Below are 18,558 nucleotides of genomic sequence, written 5' to 3'. Positions count from 1 at the left end.
GGGTTGTGGAACACCCAGCCTTCTCCCAGGAGCTGGGGGAGGCCCTGGCCCCACCGGAGCTCTGCTGAAATAAAAGGCTGTTAAGCAAATGAAGAGTGTAAACAGGATTCCTTGGAGCAGCCTCTTTCTAGAAATTCCCTGAGTGCTCCTAGAGACCTCCAATGCTAATCACTGATCTAGCTTCTTTAGGGCTGGAGCCCTTAGGGAGGAGGACAGTTCTGCGTGTTGTTTAGGTCACCTTCAGTATAGGGGTGCTGCTTCCCCTAATGCTGCCTGTCACCTCCCATGTGCGGCCCTGCCTGAGTGAATTTCACTGGTCTCTAATCCTGTCCTGTTGGCTCAGGGCAGGAACTGGGGTCCAGGAGACTCCAGAGCTAGTGGGAGAGGACGTGTAACCACTGCCAGTGTGGCCAGGGCTGCTGGCTGCCTGGGGAAAAGGGAGAACTCTGAGTGGTTAGTGGAAGTCACCCCTGTCTCCCAGGGTTTCTCCTTGGTCTGAAACGCAGTGGATGGGGAGCTAGGAGCCTGACAACGCAGAGGTGGCAGCCTGCCGGCTTGCTGGGGAGAGGCCTGGCTTTTCACTGTGTTTCCCACAGAGGTTTCCAGCGTTGGCAGCTCGCTGTGCCCTGCTGTGCACGTCAGACCTAGCTGTAAAGCTAGAGCAGCAGTTGATTTTCTGGCTTCAAAAGAAATACATTGATTTTAAAAAAACCGTGCAGATGCTTCCATAGCTGGCGGTGTTGGGACTTGGTATCCCCAGGCCCTCCTGTCACAGGACATACCCAAAGGAGAGACCATCAGAGGTCAGGTACCTGGAGACAGTGTTGGCTGTGTGGTTTCAAGGCTGCCTCTACGGGGATCTGTCACAGCGCCTCTCAGGCCTGGGCCCTGGGTTTAAGGACCCGACCCAGGCAGGGGTGAGGGGCTGGAGGCTGTCAGAGAGGGCGGCGCTAGTGTTTGCCTTTCTTGTTTTGGTCCTGAAGTTTAAAGAGCAAGGGAACCCTCCAGGGCACACACGGAGCATCTGCAGCTGCAGTCCTGTGCTCACTGAGCTTTGGAGCCCCGGGTTACGTTCCTGATTTGGCCTGGAAGGTTGGAGTTGAAAATGTGGTTTGAAGTAGTCTCAGGATGACAGTATCCTCGGCTCTGACAGAGCAAAATGCAGTTTTTCCCCCAAAGAAAACCAGTTTTTGATAAAAGCTTCCAACAATTCCAAGCTTCCAACAATTCCAGATAAAAGTTGCAAGGAACAGAAGCTCCAGGAAGGGGAAGGGGTCTGAGTCACCAGGACCGAGTGCCCTCGGAGAAAACCACTGCCGCAGGAGCAGCGAACCACGTTCGGTAGGTTTAAAGTCTCAGAGGGAAAGAGCGAATGAAATCAGGAGAACACAGAGCCGTCACAGTTTGTAAGGCAGCTGTGAGAAAAAGAACCAGGTTTTGATTGAATCAATGCCCTGAACGAACTTGTGGCCCAGTGGAAGAGTTGGTGAGTGAAGCAGGAGGAGGTTTGAGGAAAGTCCTTGTCCCAGAGAGACCCAGGATGGGAAATGCGTAGAAAGAGGTGAGAAGTGGAGACCAGGCTGTAAAGTTCTACAGCCCCGCCTCGTGGTTCTGAGAAAATGAGAGAGTGGCCAGGGGACTGGCAGACGGAGGTCTGAATCAGCCAAGAGATGACAGTTCGCCAGAACTGCTGGGAGCCCCTGTCCTCCAGACCAAGACCCAGCTGAGTCATTACTATCGGGTAACTAAAAACACCCGCTACAAACAGAACATTCAAACCCAGCTGCAGAGAAGTTCGGTTTCCTGTAAGGAGCGGTAGTTACCGTGTCACAGGGTAGAGGCCAGGTGGGATGCAAATCACCTGGAAGGCTTGCCAGCGTGGACCTGCTCATCCTTCAGAACTGTCTTTGGAGAATAAAGATGACAAATAAAAACCAGAAGTTACAAGTGATGGAGCTGCTAACGATTGCATTCCGAGATGTCAGTGATTTCAGAAGAAAGGTCTAGACGCAGCAGGGAGTGGAGGAAGGTGAAGGTGTGAGTAACATGGGCACACATTGATATCTACAGTGGTGCTTAGCAAGAAGGCCGCTCCTTAGCGGACCTCGATCAAGGGCTTTGTAGAATCCCAGGCCATGAAAGAGCAGTGTATATATTTGGCATGATTAGAATTAAGCATTTAAAATTTCCTCTGTTGTTTGGGAGAAAAAGAGTGATTCACTTCAGACCATGAGTTTAAATATGCATATTCAAATGTCCAGGGTAACTGTTAAAATAGTGGAGCAATTCAGCAACTTGCAGATTAATTGGCAGTGGGTATTGAAATGCTGGGGAAACAGTAAGCCAGAGCACATGTAGACAAGAGTGAAAACTGGGAGAAAAAGCACAACAATTGCAAACTCCGGAATAAGAAGCTGCAAATTAATCTGAATGCATCAGGAATCGTGGCCCACAGGGAGTAAGCTGTTCAGCAAGGAGCCATGCTCGGACTTCTAAAATCCATCTCTGTGCTTGTCGGAGGGAAACAGAGGGACACAGGCAGACTGAAAGTAATCGGTGAAGAATATTTATATACCGGACATAACCCGACAGCCGGCATGAAAAACCAGAAGTTGAGAAATTTAAACATCCATTCTAACAGCATCAAAAACCAGGGACCACTTAGGGAAACTCTAACAACAGCAGAAACAGTATACAGACCTGAACTCTGCAAACCACAAGACATTGCGGGAGGAAGAGAAGAGCTCAGTAGGAGAGAAGCTGTACTAAGACCTTGATCTGATGACTCCCTGGTGCTCGGATTTGAATCCCCTCCCGGGATCTGTACACTCGTCCAACTCCAGTTGGAAAAAATCCCAGCAAGTTTTTTTTTTTTTTGGAGTAGGAGTTGACAAATTTGTAGTAAAAGTCATATGGAAAAATGGGAATTTTAGAATAGCCAAATCTTTGAAAAGAGAGTAAAAAATGGAAGATTAACTATGCCTGATTTTTTTTTAGCTCTCTAGAGAAAAGATGTCTTTTTCAGTGAGTTGCTGGAACAACTGGCTGGTTCTGTGTGTAAAGAGAAACCACAGCTCATACTTTAAGTCATGTGCAAAGCATCAACTCGGGGATCACAGACCTAGATGTAGCACGTAATGCTGTAAAACTTGTGCATGAAAACCTTCGTGCCCTTGAACTAGGGAAGGATTTCTTAGAAGAGATGCCAGAAGTATGCTATGTTATGCTATATGATACGATACATAAAAGAATAAATTAATAAAGTGAACCTCATCAAAATGTAATATATACTCTTCAAAAGCTGCTGTTAAGAGAATGAAAAGACAAATTATAGACTGGGAGAAAATGTTTTCAAAGCATGAATTTGACAAAAGATTTAAATGAATCTATGGAAAATAACTTAGAACTCAACAATGTGAAACAGACAATTGAGTAAAAAATGTGAATACCAGGAGATGGCAAATGAGCACAAGAAAAGATACTCAAAGTCACCAGTCTTTAGGGAAATGGAATATGTGAATTAAAGCCGCAGTGAGAGTCTGCTTCAAGCCTGTTTGACTGATGAGTAGTGAGCATGGTGGAAGCTGACCGCCACACTCGGTGCCACACTCGGAGCTGGTAGGAAGGTAAACTTGCACAGTCCCTCAGGTGTCCAACCTCCCCACCACGAGGTATCGCTGTTCTGCTCCCGGGATTCCTCTAAGCCAAGGAAGGCTTGTGTCCATACCAGGACTGGTAGGCAGGGTTCATGGCTCTCTCGCGTAGCAGCCAAGAACTAGAAGCAGTGTAGTGTCTGTCCAAGGCAGATGTGTGGGCACACAAACCGCGAGGGGGACACACTCGGCCTGCGCGAGGAATGTACCCTTGGTACCCACACGCCTGAGATAAGTCTCAGGAGGCTGGATGATGGAGCTAGAGTAGAACCACGCAAACCAGCTGGCCTCCACGGGATACTAAGGGAATGCTACATCTCCTGTCCTGATCGTGTCACATAGGCCGAGTTCATGTGTTCTAAAATCAAAGAACGAGTTCTAAGGAACAACAGAGGTTAGGAGCAGAAAATATTCATGGAGGGGGAGAGATGCCGCTCCTGAGAGGCAGGACAGGTGCCCAGTGGGTGACCTCAGAGCCCACTCTATGGAGGAAGTTTTATAGAGCGAACCACAAGGTTGGCACAAGATGGAACAAAGCTATGATCAACTAATAAGATTATAAGTGTGCTGCTTAGGGAATATTGATTCGGTGGGGAAGCAGGTCACATGGCAAGTGTGCGTGGGGAGAACAAAGGGCTCTTCAGGAAGGGGTGGGTCTGAGGGTCTTGGTCACCCACCGAGGTGACTGATGTCTACCCAGACTTTGCTGGACCAGATGATACCACTAGTCCCATCCCTCGAAGAGGCATGGAGGGCTGGTCCTTTGTCTTAAAGGCCTGGCCTCCCACAGATGTGCCTCTGGCCATAGCTGTAATGTGTTTTCGTCCTCTGTATTGACTGTTCTGAGGGCCGAGCTCTGTCTGACTCCCCATAATAATTTTACCGCATTCAGCTCTCTAGAATATTCCCTTTTCTGAAGAAGTACCCCAAACTGTCGTGAAGGGGCACAGGAAGAAGACCACCTAGGCTAGCTGACGTGGGCTGTGGTTGTGACTGGCAGTCAGAGGGACTCTGCGGCGGGTCTGTCTGAGGGCCTTGTAGCTGTGAGGTGTTCTCTTCTTGGGGAGGCGTGCAGCTGTAAGTCTGGAGGAGATCAGGCCGCAGAAGCGGTTCAGTGTGGATGGGCCAAATAGTAAGACCAACAGGACTGTTAGGAATGTAACCAACAGATGTTTCCACCAGGAAGAGCTAGTGTTGGCCCCTCTCAAAGAGGGTAAGGAGGTGGTCTAGGAATTTTAGACTCTGACACATCAGTCACCTATTGTTTAGTATCTTTAATGGCCATTGAGATACTAGCAGAAAGATCAGGAATGTATATACAACATTTAGATTTTATAACTGCACACGGGCCCCTGTGCTGCTGTTAGAATGTCTATGTGATGTGATTTTGGAGGACAGGTTTGCCTCGTTAATCTCCTTTTTTATTTAGGAGAGAGAGAAACCAGTCGAGGTGTCGTTCGAGGCCTGTTAGGTGTAATTAGCCAAGACTTTGATGTGTTATATGACACCTTGAGCTCGGGAGGGACAAAGGTAGGAGGCCAGTGATCACAGCAGTGGAACACGCTTCTGGATCATGGCTGCCGTAGAGGAGGTGAGTGCGTGGGGCCGTTGATATCTTTGACACTCTTTCCTTGTAACTGTGTGAATCCCAGCGAGCACCTCCCTGTCTGTGTAGGGGTAGCCAGGACCATAGATTGGTTCCACAGGACCAGTGAGTGCCACTGCGGGCTTTTAATCTAATTTTACGGCAATTAAACCAGTCTGTTGTAAACCAGCCTGGACCTGTAAAGTTATGGTGTGTATACACTGTTAGAGGGTGTCTCTAGCAAGTATTTCAGAGTTAGACCAATGAGAATAAGAATGATTGTTTTGTTTTTAACATGAGGGGCCTTTTTACTGCAATGTCCTGTAGTTGGAGTTAACCACATAGAGTCATCCTGCATCTGGTATTAGCCATCGCTATGCCCATGGCTGTTGTGAGACCTTTCCTCTTAAGAGGGGTTTACTAGTTCCTCCAGAGAGGCTTTAGTGGGCTTCTTAGCAAAAAACTGATAATATCCAGGATCATGGATGTGTTCTAAAGGCCATTCAGTTACCTTGTGGTGGTGGGCTAAACCAGAACCTTTTCTGTGCTGTATTAGTGTAGTCTGGAAGCTTGTTTGAACCCTCTCTGTGAAGTGGAGACTCTCCCCTGGGAGGCCGATGCACGTGATAAGGGGAGCAGGCTACGTCTCTAGCAAGATGTTTGGTGTGATGGCTCCCGTATTCCTGTGCCTGTATTGTCCTTCAAGTGGTAAAGTCATTAGTAAAATGGCTTAGAGTACTGGCATTTTAGATTATTTGTCTGAAAGACTTTGTTTTCTTTGTAAACAGGAATTTTAAGTCTTCCATGGGTGTAAAGGAATATTTGGATGGTTGCTGACACTCAGTGACGATCTCTGATCCCCAGGGCCTGAGCTGGGTGTGCTGTGTCTGAGAGGCCAGGCCTGCTTCCTTGACAGTCGATGGAGTCCGCAGGATGGCGGTGTATGATTTTTCCAAATTGGTCCTAAGGAAGGGATGATGAGGGAAGAGATCTCTGGGCTGGAATATGGGATTGTCAGCTACTGAGGAGTCTGTTGGAACTTGGCCAGCAAGGTGACATCTTTTAGTAAGGCATCAGTTTTTCTATTAAATAGAAAATCATTAGAGACTAGGGCATGTGCAAAGCATTTTAAATGGACTGAGGGCAAGAATCTGAGGTGTTTTTATTTTGATAGCTTCAAGTAGCCAGCAAGGCAGAATTTTAGATTCTGACACATCAGTCACCTATTGTTAGTATCTTTAATGGCCATTGAGATACTAGCAGAAAGATCAGGAATATATATACAACATTTAGATTTTATAACTGCCAAAAGAACAATCCTCCTAAGAGGACCCTAGCCCCTCCAGGTGTACAGAGACATGGTACACCCCGTGGAGAAGAGAGAAGACTGGCAGCTCGGCTCTACTCATCCCCTCAGGCAGGGCCACCCACACCTATTGGTCTGGGTGGGTTTTCAGATCCATTTGTGAAGATGTCTCTGCAGAGTCTCACTTACTTATTTATTAGTGATGTTTTCAGTGACTGAGGCCTCTGTGCACGGTGGAGGGGATAGAGAATGCCCAGTGCTAGAGACACATCCTGTGTGGCTGTTGTTTTAAAACAAGGTCCACTGTCACTCTGGGAGTGCTTAGCAAGTCTAAACCTGGGGATGCTTTTTGAGACCAAAACCCTCATCACCTTTTGTGCTTTTTATGTTCTACAAGGAAAGGCCTCAACCCAGTTAGTGACAGTATCTTCCCAGACCAATAGGTGTGGGCGGCCCTGCCTGAGGCGCATGAGTAGAGCCGAGCTGCCAGTCTTCTCTCTTCTCCACGGGGTTCCCATGTCTCTGTACACCTGGAGGGGCTAGGGTCCTGTTAGAGGACTGTTCTTTTGGCAGGGATCAGCTGTCTCAGTTATTCTATTATCTGGGAAAGTCCCTTTCCTGTGGTAACTCTGAGGCCATGTGGTGGGCCTTGTCTCTCTGTAAGGAAAGGTCTGATACGAAGGCTGAATGGCTTTTCATTGACTGGCACCAGGAAGGAACACTTTACCATCAGCTGACCGTAACCATCCTGATGGAAGGAACCGGCACCCGCGGGAGAGAGCTCACTGATTTCTGACTGAGTATGATCAAGGGACTCTTCCCAGGTCAGGAGGACATAGAGGGAGGCCCTTGGCACCTGCTTGTGCAGCTGGGTCAGACAGTCGATTACCTCGAGGTAGTTCATCAGCTTCTTTTTGGTATCTTCTGCAGTGAACAACCAGCACTTTGGAGGCCATGCAGACAAAGGGGAAAGTTCCTCTATCTTGTTATGGTACTTTATGGGCGATCAGTTGGATGTTAGGTAATTTTTTTCGTTTCTATATGGCTGTGTGGGCGTGCAATACTAGGTAACTGTATTTTGAATCAGTTTAAATATTGACTTTCTGTCCATTACTGAGTTGCACAGCCCTGGTCAGAGCTCTGAGTTCTGCGGCGGGGGCCTGGTCCTGGGCAAGCGGGGAACTTGCAAGTGTCTGATGCAGAGTCCCCACTGCGTGCCTGCCAGATCTTCCTCATCGTAGGTAGCAGCTGCCGTCACAGAAGAAGGCCAGGTCAGGGTCGGCAGGGCTGTGTCTGTCAGTCCTTCTCTGGCTGCGTCTGCTGGGGAAGCACCTGTTGCAGTCTCGTCTCTCAGCCTCAGTTTCTCTTCTTGTAGAAAGGTGGAGGGTTAGGGAGGACCGTGTCTTCAGTTGGATGACTGGTCCTTGTAGAAGTAGAGCCTGGTCTTTAAGGAGCCAGTGGTCTGATGGCCATTGGCTCCCTTTGGAAGAAAGAAGTCGTGCCACATTGTGGACATACAATGAGGTGGGGGATTTTTTGGGTCCTGGGGACCAAACTCACACCCTCATGCTTACCAGGCAAGTGCGTGAGCTAAACCCCCGGCCTACAATGAGATCTTTGTGCTCCCAATTCTAGAATGTCTGCAGCTCTCTAAGGCACGTAGGCCATCCTTTACTACAATGTCTGATTTGTGACTTGGATACCCCATAGGCTGTGGAGCAGGTCCTCAATCCTGGGCACCCCCAGAGCCTGCCCAGCCTTTTACCAACATGGAGATCGAAACGGTGCTGGGCATTTAGAAATGGTTGTTTAAGTTTCTGGAACGCAGTCTTGGAATCAGATACGCAAGCAGAAATATGAGTGCCTGCCTTTTAGGCTTCCTTTATAAGCTGACAGAGGGGTTGTGCAATCTCACCGTACCCTGCTGTCCCAAGGTGACAGAAGTCTGTAATTCCTCAGAGTCCCCTACTAGGGCTTGGGGTGCAGGAAGGAAAGTGTTGGTCTAATCGTATCTTCACCCAGCTTTTGAGTTCCCTTAGCTGTGAGAAGGCCCAGCTATTTCACTTCAAGGCTGCAGAGTTGCGCCTTAGGCCGGGAGACCTCATAACCTCTGTCTGCTGGAGAACTGAGCAGAACACGGGTGCCTTGACTAGAGAGCTCTTCTGAGGGGCGCATGGCAGGATATCATCTATGCCATGTGGCAGGACCATGACTTGGGAGAATTTCAAACATGCCACATCATGAGAGAGCTTGTCCAAAAAGATGAGGACTGTGTCTGCCTTTGACTCCTCGAGGGCACGATCCATCAGCTGAGGGGCTTGGCAGTGAGAAATTCCAAAGCAGAAGGGAACCGGGAGGCAGGCTCTGTGTAAAGGAACACGGAAAAGCTTTAAAAGGAAAAGCTCTAGTATTGGGAGCACATGTGTTCCTTTTAAGGAACACTTTTAAGCCCGTCACAGAAAAGCAAGTGCATATTGTGGCATCTGAGAAAGAAGAGTGTGTGAGGTGGGTCCCCCCGGCGGCTGGCCCTCCTGCCTCACTTGACCCTGGGCACAGGACTCATAAGGTCCCGACCAACCTGCACTCTCCACTGGGTTTGAACTCTTCAGCAGCAGCAGGTGGGTTTAGTCATCAGTTCTTCCTGGATCCCCAAGAGCCCGACTTAGAGTCTGTTCCTTGTAAGGCTGCAGTCAAGGCAGCCACTTTCCCTTGATGGCTTCGTTTCCCCCTCCGGGTCTCCTTATAAAATCCTGAGGAGTCTGCTCTCACTGAAGCAGCCGTGAGCTGTGGGGAGCCCAAGCCGCTTCTGTGGCTGTCCCCTCAGACCCCAGGCTGACTGGGGGTAAACTTGTTTTTAAGAATAATCTGTTGGGGCTGGGGATTTAGCTCAGCGACATATAAGTGTGGTCGTGAGTTCATCCCCGGTACTGATAAAAAAGAAAAAGACCAAAAAAAAAAAAAAAATCTGTCTTTCAGCTCTTTTGAAGAAAACAAAAGGCACTGTGACAGCCATTGTTTTCCTGTTGTCTTGTTTGAAGACCTCTATTGCTTTCATTGTTCTGTTGTGATTGACTTTATTCTGTTTTGTTTGGTTTGGCTTTATTCTCTTGTTTTTTTTTTTTTTTTTTTTTTTTTTTTGTCTTTTTCCTTTTTATGGGTACCGGAGATCGAACTCACGACTTCCTGCTTTCAAGGCAGGCGCTTATGCCGCTGAGCTAAACCCCCAGCCCCCGGCTTTATTCTCTTTAAGATAAAAATTTAAAAAAGAATAATGTGTCTTCCTGCCAGTCAGCCCTCAGGGGTGTGTGTTTCTCAGTGCCCATCTGCACTGTCTGAGCAGGCAGAGGGGTCCGCGTCTTTCTCCTGATGAACCTGAAGCCCTTAGATCTTGACTTCTTAGGCCTTCAGGAACACGGCTCTGAAAGCGTTCCCTCTTCCAGTCTCCCACTTAGTTGGCAGCCCAGCCGGGGTCTTGTGGGGCGCCTTCTTGGGGTGTAGTGGGAACCGGCTGTTCCCTGACAGCCTCCTTTGGCCTTGTGAAGTTAGCAACGTGATGTGCGCCTCCAGGGGAACAGCAGCTCGGATGCTGCTTGTGTCTCATCCAAAGTCAGTGTTTGACCTGAGGGTAAATTTACAGATTTCTGGTCTAGTGTACAAGGCTATGGAGTCCTTTAAAGACCTCGGTGTGTACCTATTGAGTTCTGAAACCTTTCTCAGGTCTTCTTCGATCTGTTTGAAGTCACCGAGAGAAAGGACACGAGGACACTGGGGAGGCTGAATTTGCCATTTTCTTCCTGTAAGGGGTACCATCCTTGAGGGCCTTGGAGAAGCTCAGCTGAGGATGGATGCAGCTCAGCAGAGGCTTTCACTGTGGCTACCTTAGGAGCTCACCATACAGTCCAGATGGTAAGGGATGAGTGAGGGGCTCGGGCTTGGTAATCGCGGATGAGACTTTGATCAAGGTTGCCTTGGATACGGAATCCTCAGGTTCAGTAAGAGTAAATGAGGCCTTGATTACAGTCACTGTGGAAACCTTGTCCTCGGGTTCAGGAATAGTAGATGAAGGTTTGATTCAGGTTGTCATGGAAACCTCAGCCTCAGGGTCCAAAGGTCAAGGGTGGGAAGCCTGGGGCTCAGTGATACAGGATGCATCACATGATGCTTTAAGGGCTGCAGTTGTCTGGATTTGGGGGGGGGGGCTTATACTTACATTTTGAGCTCAAGAAATGATTATCTCTCAGTGCAGAGAAAGTCTGAACTTAAGGTACTTCTCACCATTTCCCCTGTCTCTTATATAGCAATTCTAGTTGTGAAATAGTTTCATAATCAATACTTCCCTCTTCAATATTCCATTTTGCCTCTAGGAGGTAGGCAGGTCATGCTCGGTTGCAGAAAAATATTAATCTGCTCTTTCTCAGTATTGTGAGTGTCCAACAATGTCCAGTGCTTAAGCATACATTCCAAAGAAGTAAGGGAATTTGACAAGTCCCCCGTCCAACACGAGAGGAAATGGGCATCTCTTTTTACCTTGTTTGAGTACCGTACTCTTTCAAGGTGTCGCCTGAGGTGACTTGCTCCAGGCTGCCAGCTAGGGAGTGACCAGAAGACAGGTCAAGCTGGACTAGCCATTCTTATCGACCTGTGTCTCTACCTGGCCTGGGAACTCCTGTTCTTAACTCTACCATGTGTTTTCAAAAGCACAGCGACAACTGTCATGTTTAAAGAAGGAAGCCTGGTTGGCAAAATTAAACCAATAATAGAGAGACCTAAATAACTGCTTCCCAACTTTCTGAAAGAGGATGGGGGAAAAAATCAGAGGGCAAATTGGAAGTAGATGGAGCACTTCCTGGCCTGCAAAAAAAAGTCACTTCTAGAGACAGATTGCCTACAAAAGCAAGTATTGGTTTGTAGTAATCCTGCAGTGGCCCTAGGGTGAAGGAGTCTCTAAGATGTTTGTGCTATCTTCCTATTCCCTAGGCAGTCTTCCTTAGCAGCCAGACGAGGCCAGCTTTCACTAAAACCCTCTAAAATGCTGTCTCCCTGTCTATAACACACTTGCGAAGCTCACAGGGTAAAGCTTACACTACTGCCCAGCAGTCACCACTCATGTGTTAGTAAAGAGACATTCTCAGTTTCCTGCATGTACAGGAAAGCACAGAAAGGCTAACTGAAACCCGTTTTACTCTGACTTGGGGTGGTTAAGGCACAGGTGAGAATCGCTCCTCTGGGGGCTGTTCTCCCTTTGGAAGGCTTCAGCTGGCCTCCGGGAGGTAGAGAGGTGGTCCCCTGGCAAGGTGGTGAAGCTAGTCCAGGTGTTCCAAAGTTAGCTCAGCAAGTTGGAGAAAACTGAGGGAGGATTTCCTGACTTTCTCCTGGCAAGGATTAGCCAGGCTCTGTAGAGAGTTATTATTTTTTTGTATTTGTGCCCAGCCCAAAATGTACTGGGACTTACTCTTGGGGGCTGTCTGTCTGACTTGCGGAGAGAGAGGAGTGTAAACCCGTAGCTCTGCTGCTAATGGACGTTGAGGAGAGGCCTCTAACAGAGTCGTCTCAGGTCATTGTGGGACAGAAGGAACCATGAGGTTCCTTCTCACCTCACTGAGGAGTGCAGCTAAGGGTGACAGAGAAGTCGAGGTTTATCTGGTGGTTACCTGTTGGCTGTTGGCACTGAGCTTCCACTGCGGAGCCTTTGGATGTCCTCCGGAGAGCCACCCTGCCATGACCCCTCAGTTGTCTTTGCAGATTTCACTGTTTCTGTACAACTAGAGAGATCTCTCTCCAGAGAGGAATCCAGCTGCCTGTCTGGGCAGCATTCCCACGCTTCAGTGTGGGGAGTAACCAGATGGTGCCGGGGAACCCTGTCCTCTGCTTGAAGAGTAGCAGCCACCCCAAGAGTCTTTAACTAGGTGGCAGAGTAAAAAACAGAGTTACTCTGTTGTTTAGCGTTCTCTAAGGGGCAGGTAAAGATTGTGCTCTCTGAAAACCCATCGTTACATAGTATTTCATATCAAAGTCCACTGGGGGATGCTCTGACATTGTTTTTCCCTAGCATTGCTGTGTAAGATAACAAACCACAGCAGTTTAATGGTAAATACACCAACAAGTAAGTCCAGATGCAGCATATATAAAACAAGAACACAAGGTCCTGCTTGCAAAAGCAAAATGTCACACCACAGAAACATTATAGTTTTCCATGTTCTCAATTTAAATTTATTGTCGTTTTAACAAAAGACAATGCATGAAAGAGATAGTGCAAACATTCAAGGCTTTAGCAATGGGAGAACAAGGGTGACGATTTTTAATTACATAAACGAGTTAAAGCCCAGAATCCATGAAGCCAAAGCAGACTGTTTACCAGCTTCTGTTTATCCTGGAGGGGCCTCCAAGAATGATACAGCAGGTCTAAGTGATATGCAGGGAATACTGTAGCTCTGGTCCTGTTAGTGGCAGATCCGTGGAGTTCATGTTCCACCAAACGGAAGAACGAGTTCTAAGGAACGACAGAGGTTAGGAGCAGGAAATATTTACAGAGGGGGAGAGATGCCGCTCCTGAGAGGCAGGACAGGTGCCCAGTGGGTGACCTCGGACCCCACTCTCTGGGGGAAGTTTTATAAAGCAAAACACAAGGTGGAACAAAGCTATGATCACCTAATAAGATTATAGATGTGTCTGCTTAGGGAATATTGATCCGGTGGAGAAACAAGTCACGTGGCAAGTGTGCATGGGAAGAACCCCTCCCTTTTCAGGAGGGGATGGGTCTGAGGGTCTGGGTTACTGATGTGTAGCTAGGCTTTATTGGATCAGGTGATACCCTGTATCTTACTCCCCGGGAGGCATGTAGGCCTGGCCATTTGTCTTTATCTTGAGGCCTGGCCTCCCACGATGTGCCTCTAGCCACAGCTGTAACATATTTTTATCTTTTGTATTGACTCCCCCTAGCCCTGTCTGACTGTATCTTAATTACTTTTCTCCTGTTGCTGGGACAAAATACCTGATACCTGAAGTTAACGGAGGAAAGGTTTATTTAGCTCACAGTTTGTAGAGGTTTCAGTCCATAGTTGGCCAGCTCCAAGGCAGAGCGGCTTGGCAGAGGGCCATCACAGAGGAGAACAGTTCATGGTACCCACAAGATAGCAAAAGCTGCAGAGGAGACAGACAAGACTCTTTCTGTCCCTTATAGTGTGTACAGGCTGGTCACAGCCGGAGTGAGTGTAGCACTCCCACCCTTAGCCCTAGCCGGAACTGGGCCGAACCAAACAGTGGGCTGACTTCCGAATCACACACTGTGATCCCAGCATCCCACGCTCTAGACTCGGCCACCTCTGGAAAAGCCTTGGTCTGCATGAGGCTTTGGGGGAATCTAGACACAAACTGTACCAGACTGCCTTTGATGTTTTTACCTGGCTCAGCTGTCCATCGTCCCTGCAACAGCAGGATGAAGCTCAGCAGTGTCGAGTGAGGGAAGCTAGACCAGAGCCACGCAGACCCGCCCAGGTGCACTTGTGCCGTCCGTCCACATGCGTGTGTAGCAAGGGTGAGCCACGGCAGCAGGGCAGAGCTGTGCTCAGCTGGTGGGGGACTGCAGACAAGGGCACTGCGGGGTGACAGTCACTGTCCGATGGGTACGGTGCCTTCACAGGTGGGGGTGGAGCAGAACTTAGCAGCTGCCAGACTTCATGTGTAGTTTATTGTGTGTTTAATATAAATTACTGAACGCAGCTGATGTGTGCTCTAGTCACATGAGGCTCCACCTCCATGTCCTCCCAATCCAAAGACATCAAAAGCAGAAGCAGTGCTTGAGAGAAAGGATGTGCTACATGTTGACAGCGATTTTGCTGGCTGTATCAGGAAGATAAAACAGTTTTGAATTTGTATGCACCTTGTAACACAGCTTCCAAATATGTACAAGTTTGGCAGAAGTGTAAAGAGAAAGCAAATAAATCCATCCTTGGCGTATCTCTCAGTTATTGATATATCATAAGCAGATGAAAAAATAAGGATTCATAGCTGCCTCAGACAACACTGTTGGTTAACTGCTTAGTGGACATACACAGGACACTGCGTCCAAGCACTCCGGGATACGCCCTTTACCCCAGGCCAGTAATATTGGGCGTTGATACACCACTCAGTGTGTTCGAGATACTGAAGGTGGCTGTTACTGGTTATTTAATCTTCACAACACTTACAAACAAGGAATCGGGGGGCACAGAGAGACCAGGCACACCACCTCAGGTGGCAGGGCAGGTGGCCTGTGCTTATGTCGTGACAGTCTGACCTCTGAGTTCTGCATCTGTAACAGCACCGCCTCCGTGGATGTTTGTGGAAAGTGATTGTGGTCTATTGCAAAAATCAAATCTAAAGCAGTTCTAAGAATCAGTGGCATATAAATCACATTCCTTTATAACAGTTAAGCTACAAATTCTTAAGCATCAAATGCTAAAAAGACAACAGAAATGAACCACTCGTGCTTACAGATTCTAAACCATACCAATACATAAGCTGTGACCCAGAAAGAGCCGTGTCCGTCTGCCAAGGTGTGAGTGGAGGGAGGCTGGGCTGTGAGGGCCTGCGTGGGTTAGAAATGAAGGGAGGCCATGTACCACTGAGTGAATCATCTGTCTTAAGTTCGAAAAATAATCAGAAAAACTGAGTAGTGGCTGCTGTACTTTTGTGCGTGTTTGAAAAGGAGAGAGGGTGTCAGTGCCAGGAAGGGGCTGATGGAGACAGCGGCAAAGAGGGAGGTGCTGAACCCGAGGGGGTCAGCGGGGTTACCTTAGGGCTGAGAAGTTAGCAGCCCTGTGCGTGCTGAGTGCCTCAGATGAGGAAACACACCTAACGTGTTGGGATTAGAAACCCAAACGGGATAGCGAACGCTCAAAGAGCAGAATATTGTGAACAAACTGGAGAACTTAGATAAAAAAATTCCTAGAAACATAAAATTGTCCAAAACTCAGAAAAGTCGGGCCCTTCCCTTCTTGTAGGAGCTCCCCAGCAGCAGCCGGGGCGCACTGCCCAGTCCTGTGAGAAAGCTGCCCAGTGAGGTGGCGGTGGAGGAGGGGGAGAGAGCTGACCTCACCCCTGCAGGCAGCCCGGGCCAGCCACGGGCACCCAGGACACGTTCTGACCAAACGGAGTGTGTTCCCGGAGTGCAGGGTGCACGCTGAAGGCCCATTCCCCGATCAGCCACCGTGCTCAGGATGCCGGTGAATCAGGAGTGGGAGGGAACTGTCCTAACCTGTGTGGGCCATCTGCAGGGTGTGGGTGGTGCACACACCGCTGTCCACAGCGGCAGGTGAAACCAGCTGACCCTTTACAGTCAGGAGGCAGAAGGCAGGCGCGTCGTTCGGTAGGCATGACAGCGCCAGCGCCAGCCAGCGTGGTGGTATGCACTGAGGACACCATTGCTGACCCTGCAGGCAGCCCTGCCCTGGTCCCCGGGTCACCTCTTGGTCCCTTTGCAGCCTGTGCCTCTCCTGGCTGGCCCCGTGCCCCTGCCCCTTACCTTTCCACTCTCAGTGTTCACATCTGAGTCCCACACTCTTCCACTTTGTCTTTCCGTGACGTCTCAGACTTGGTTTGTCCGGGAATGAATCACCATCTCCTCCCCAGAACACTTTCTGCTGCAAACTCTTGCCAACCTTCCCTCATCTCAGGAAATGGAAAACCCTCCTCCAGCTGTTGAGGTGAGAAGTGTCGGTGCTGTCCTTGGTTCCTCTCTTTCCCTCACGCCCCAGGTCTCTCTCAGCTGTAAGCCCCCCTACCATCACTAGCATCTTTCGGTTCGTGCTGACCCATCCCCTGGCCTGTGTCCCTGGCCTGTCCTTCCTCGTCAGCCCCGTGCCCTGACTGACCTCAGTGGAACCCTTTGCAGCCTGCGTCTGGCCCTAGGCAGAGCTGCACAGCCCCGGAGCCCGAAGGTCTGTCCCCTGTGCAGTCCCCTCCCTCCGGCCTCAGGTCCCGAGTGCAGCTCAGTCTGCTGGAGCCCTGTGCTCTCCTCCATGGCCATCTGGCCCCCGGGTCTTCGTGAAGTGTGTCCCTTGATCACCCTGCCCCATGTTTGCGTGGTTTCTCTCTCGGGGTCTTTGACCGTGTCTGCAGGTAACGGAAACCATATTGAAATTGCAGCCCCGCCCAGTGAACACAAACACCCCTGTCCCCCCCGCCCCGTGCCTTGTTTTTTCTAAAACATTGTCATCACCATCTTACACACCATGGATTTTATTCAGTCCGTGATAAGTCAGTAGCCACAGTGGTGCAGTGTGTGACCCGGGAGCCCGTGGCTGGACTGCGAAGGTGGCACTCGGAGGACCCCAGGCTCAGCAGGTGGCGCATGGGCTTGGGGTAGTAAGGGAATCCCAGGTGACAGGCGCTAGGAGGTGTTCTCCAGGGGAGCTGTAGGGGCCTGAGAGGAGCCCTGGGGCAAGGGTCTCTGGCGGGAGACGGGTGCACCGGGTCTGCAGGAGCGGGAGGATCAGGAGAGGGCAGCGGGGAGGGCTCATCCAGCAACAGAGAGACGGCAGTGATGCCAGGGGCTGACACCGCCCCCCTTTGCAGAGGAATGTACACCACCCCCCATCCCCGCACGCACACGTGTGTGGCCAGGCACTCCAGGCTTTCTGTGTCCGGCTGGCGTCCCGCAGGACAGCCGGCAGCTGCTCCACGTGGGGCTGGATGAGTGGGGTTCCGTTAACGTTATCTTGCTGTTTTCTCTTTCAGTCGGAACCCGAGGGCTTTTCTCATTTCCACTTGTACGTTTGTGCCGCTTTCCTCGTGAGATGGAGGAAAAAAATACTAGAAGAAAGAGATTTTCAAGTAAGTAAACATCTGTTTGGAAGAGCTGGCTTTCTGCTGAGACAGGCTTGTAGCGCTGCTGCCTGTGGGTGGTTGGGGGTGCTAGCTCTACCCCCCCCCCCCACAGTGCCCAGCTGAGGGCACACAGGGGCAGTGTGACCCTGGAGGGCACAGAGGCCTCACGTCTGACCTGGGATGGCTGGGCCTTACCGGGTGAGATGTCGCACAGCCTGGGAGCTGTGTGACTTGGGACGCGTGGTTTAGCCTCTCTGCGCAGTCTCTGCCCTGACCTGGACCCTTCATCAGGGGCGTCTGTGCAATGCCCTGCTCCACGTGCAGACCAGTCCAGCTGGCACATCTGAGAGCTGCTTGAGCACGAGCTGTGGACCGCTCATGGGTGACAGCTGCCGCCACCTCAGGTGTGGACAGGAAGTCCTTCTGCCTGGGGCAGGCGGGGTCCAGCAGAGGGGCGCCCGCACTGTGGGGCTCCTCCCCGGCAGGCTGCGTCACTGTCTTCCAGCTTGCCCATGGGCACAGTTCTCAGATGAAGAGAGATAGGCGAGGTGGCCCTGCCATCCTGAGTCCCCAGAGCGATGGCTCGCAGGCCGCCTTGTCCCTCAGCCCGTGCTCTTAGGCAGCCCATGTGCCCTGTCCTCTCTGAGGCCTGAGGGGGGAGCCAGGAGGTCCTGTTGCTCCCCCGGGGTGAACAGCACTGCCCCCAGGAGGGCTGGCAGGGAGGGCTTCTGCCAGCCCAAAGCTGCTACCCAGTGCTCCTAGGTGGAGCGAGGTTGTCACTGTCCCTTCCATAGCTGCCCTTTCATCGGCAGGGGCTCACTGTGCCCTTCAGGGAGCTTCCCCGGCTGGCCATGCTCTTGCTTCGTTGTGCTTGTGGCAGGGACACCTGGACTGTTCTGGGAATGTGGAGCCCTGAGAAAGGCTGTGACTTGTTGGGGCGCCAGCAGCCTGGTGCGTGGGTCCCCATCCCTGTTACCTTCTGTTGTGCTCAGGGGGTGCATTGGAGGGGCTGACTGCGTGCCCCCTGGCCGGTGACCACGCCTGCTTATGGAAAGGAAAGGCCCGTGGCCGCGCGGCATGGCGCCGGCCTCTGTGTTGGCCCCTCCAGGCCGTGTGCACTGTGTCCCTGGGGGGGCTCCATGAGCACTTGTTCTAGATCCTGCTGGCCTTCAAGTTCCTGCCTCCTGCGTCCAGCCCAGGCAGGGCTG

General features: G+C 50.4%; 1 protein-coding gene across 3 annotated transcripts in view; it reads left to right on the top strand.

Annotated features, from left to right (window-relative positions):
• The window catches only part of Tbc1d22a (TBC1 domain family member 22A), a 288,301-nt gene that overhangs the window by 239,191 nt on the left and 30,552 nt on the right, over positions 1-18,558 (top strand). For all 3 annotated transcript variants that reach the window (XM_003461946.5, XM_063243789.1, XM_063243788.1), the window contains one exon: positions 17,261-17,356. In XM_003461946.5, the coding sequence (XP_003461994.2) occupies positions 17,261-17,356 (96 nt within the window). The remainder of the gene's footprint in view (positions 1-17,260; positions 17,357-18,558) is intronic.

Source organism: Cavia porcellus, unplaced genomic scaffold, assembly GCF_034190915.1.
Source record: "Cavia porcellus strain 051 isolate PalLab524CR breed Dunkin Hartley unplaced genomic scaffold, mCavPor4.1 scaffold_40, whole genome shotgun sequence".
Lineage (NCBI taxonomy): Eukaryota > Metazoa > Chordata > Mammalia > Rodentia > Caviidae > Cavia > Cavia porcellus.
The sequence above is the reverse complement of the archived record's forward strand: the minus strand, read 5'-3'. Positions and strand labels throughout refer to the sequence as shown.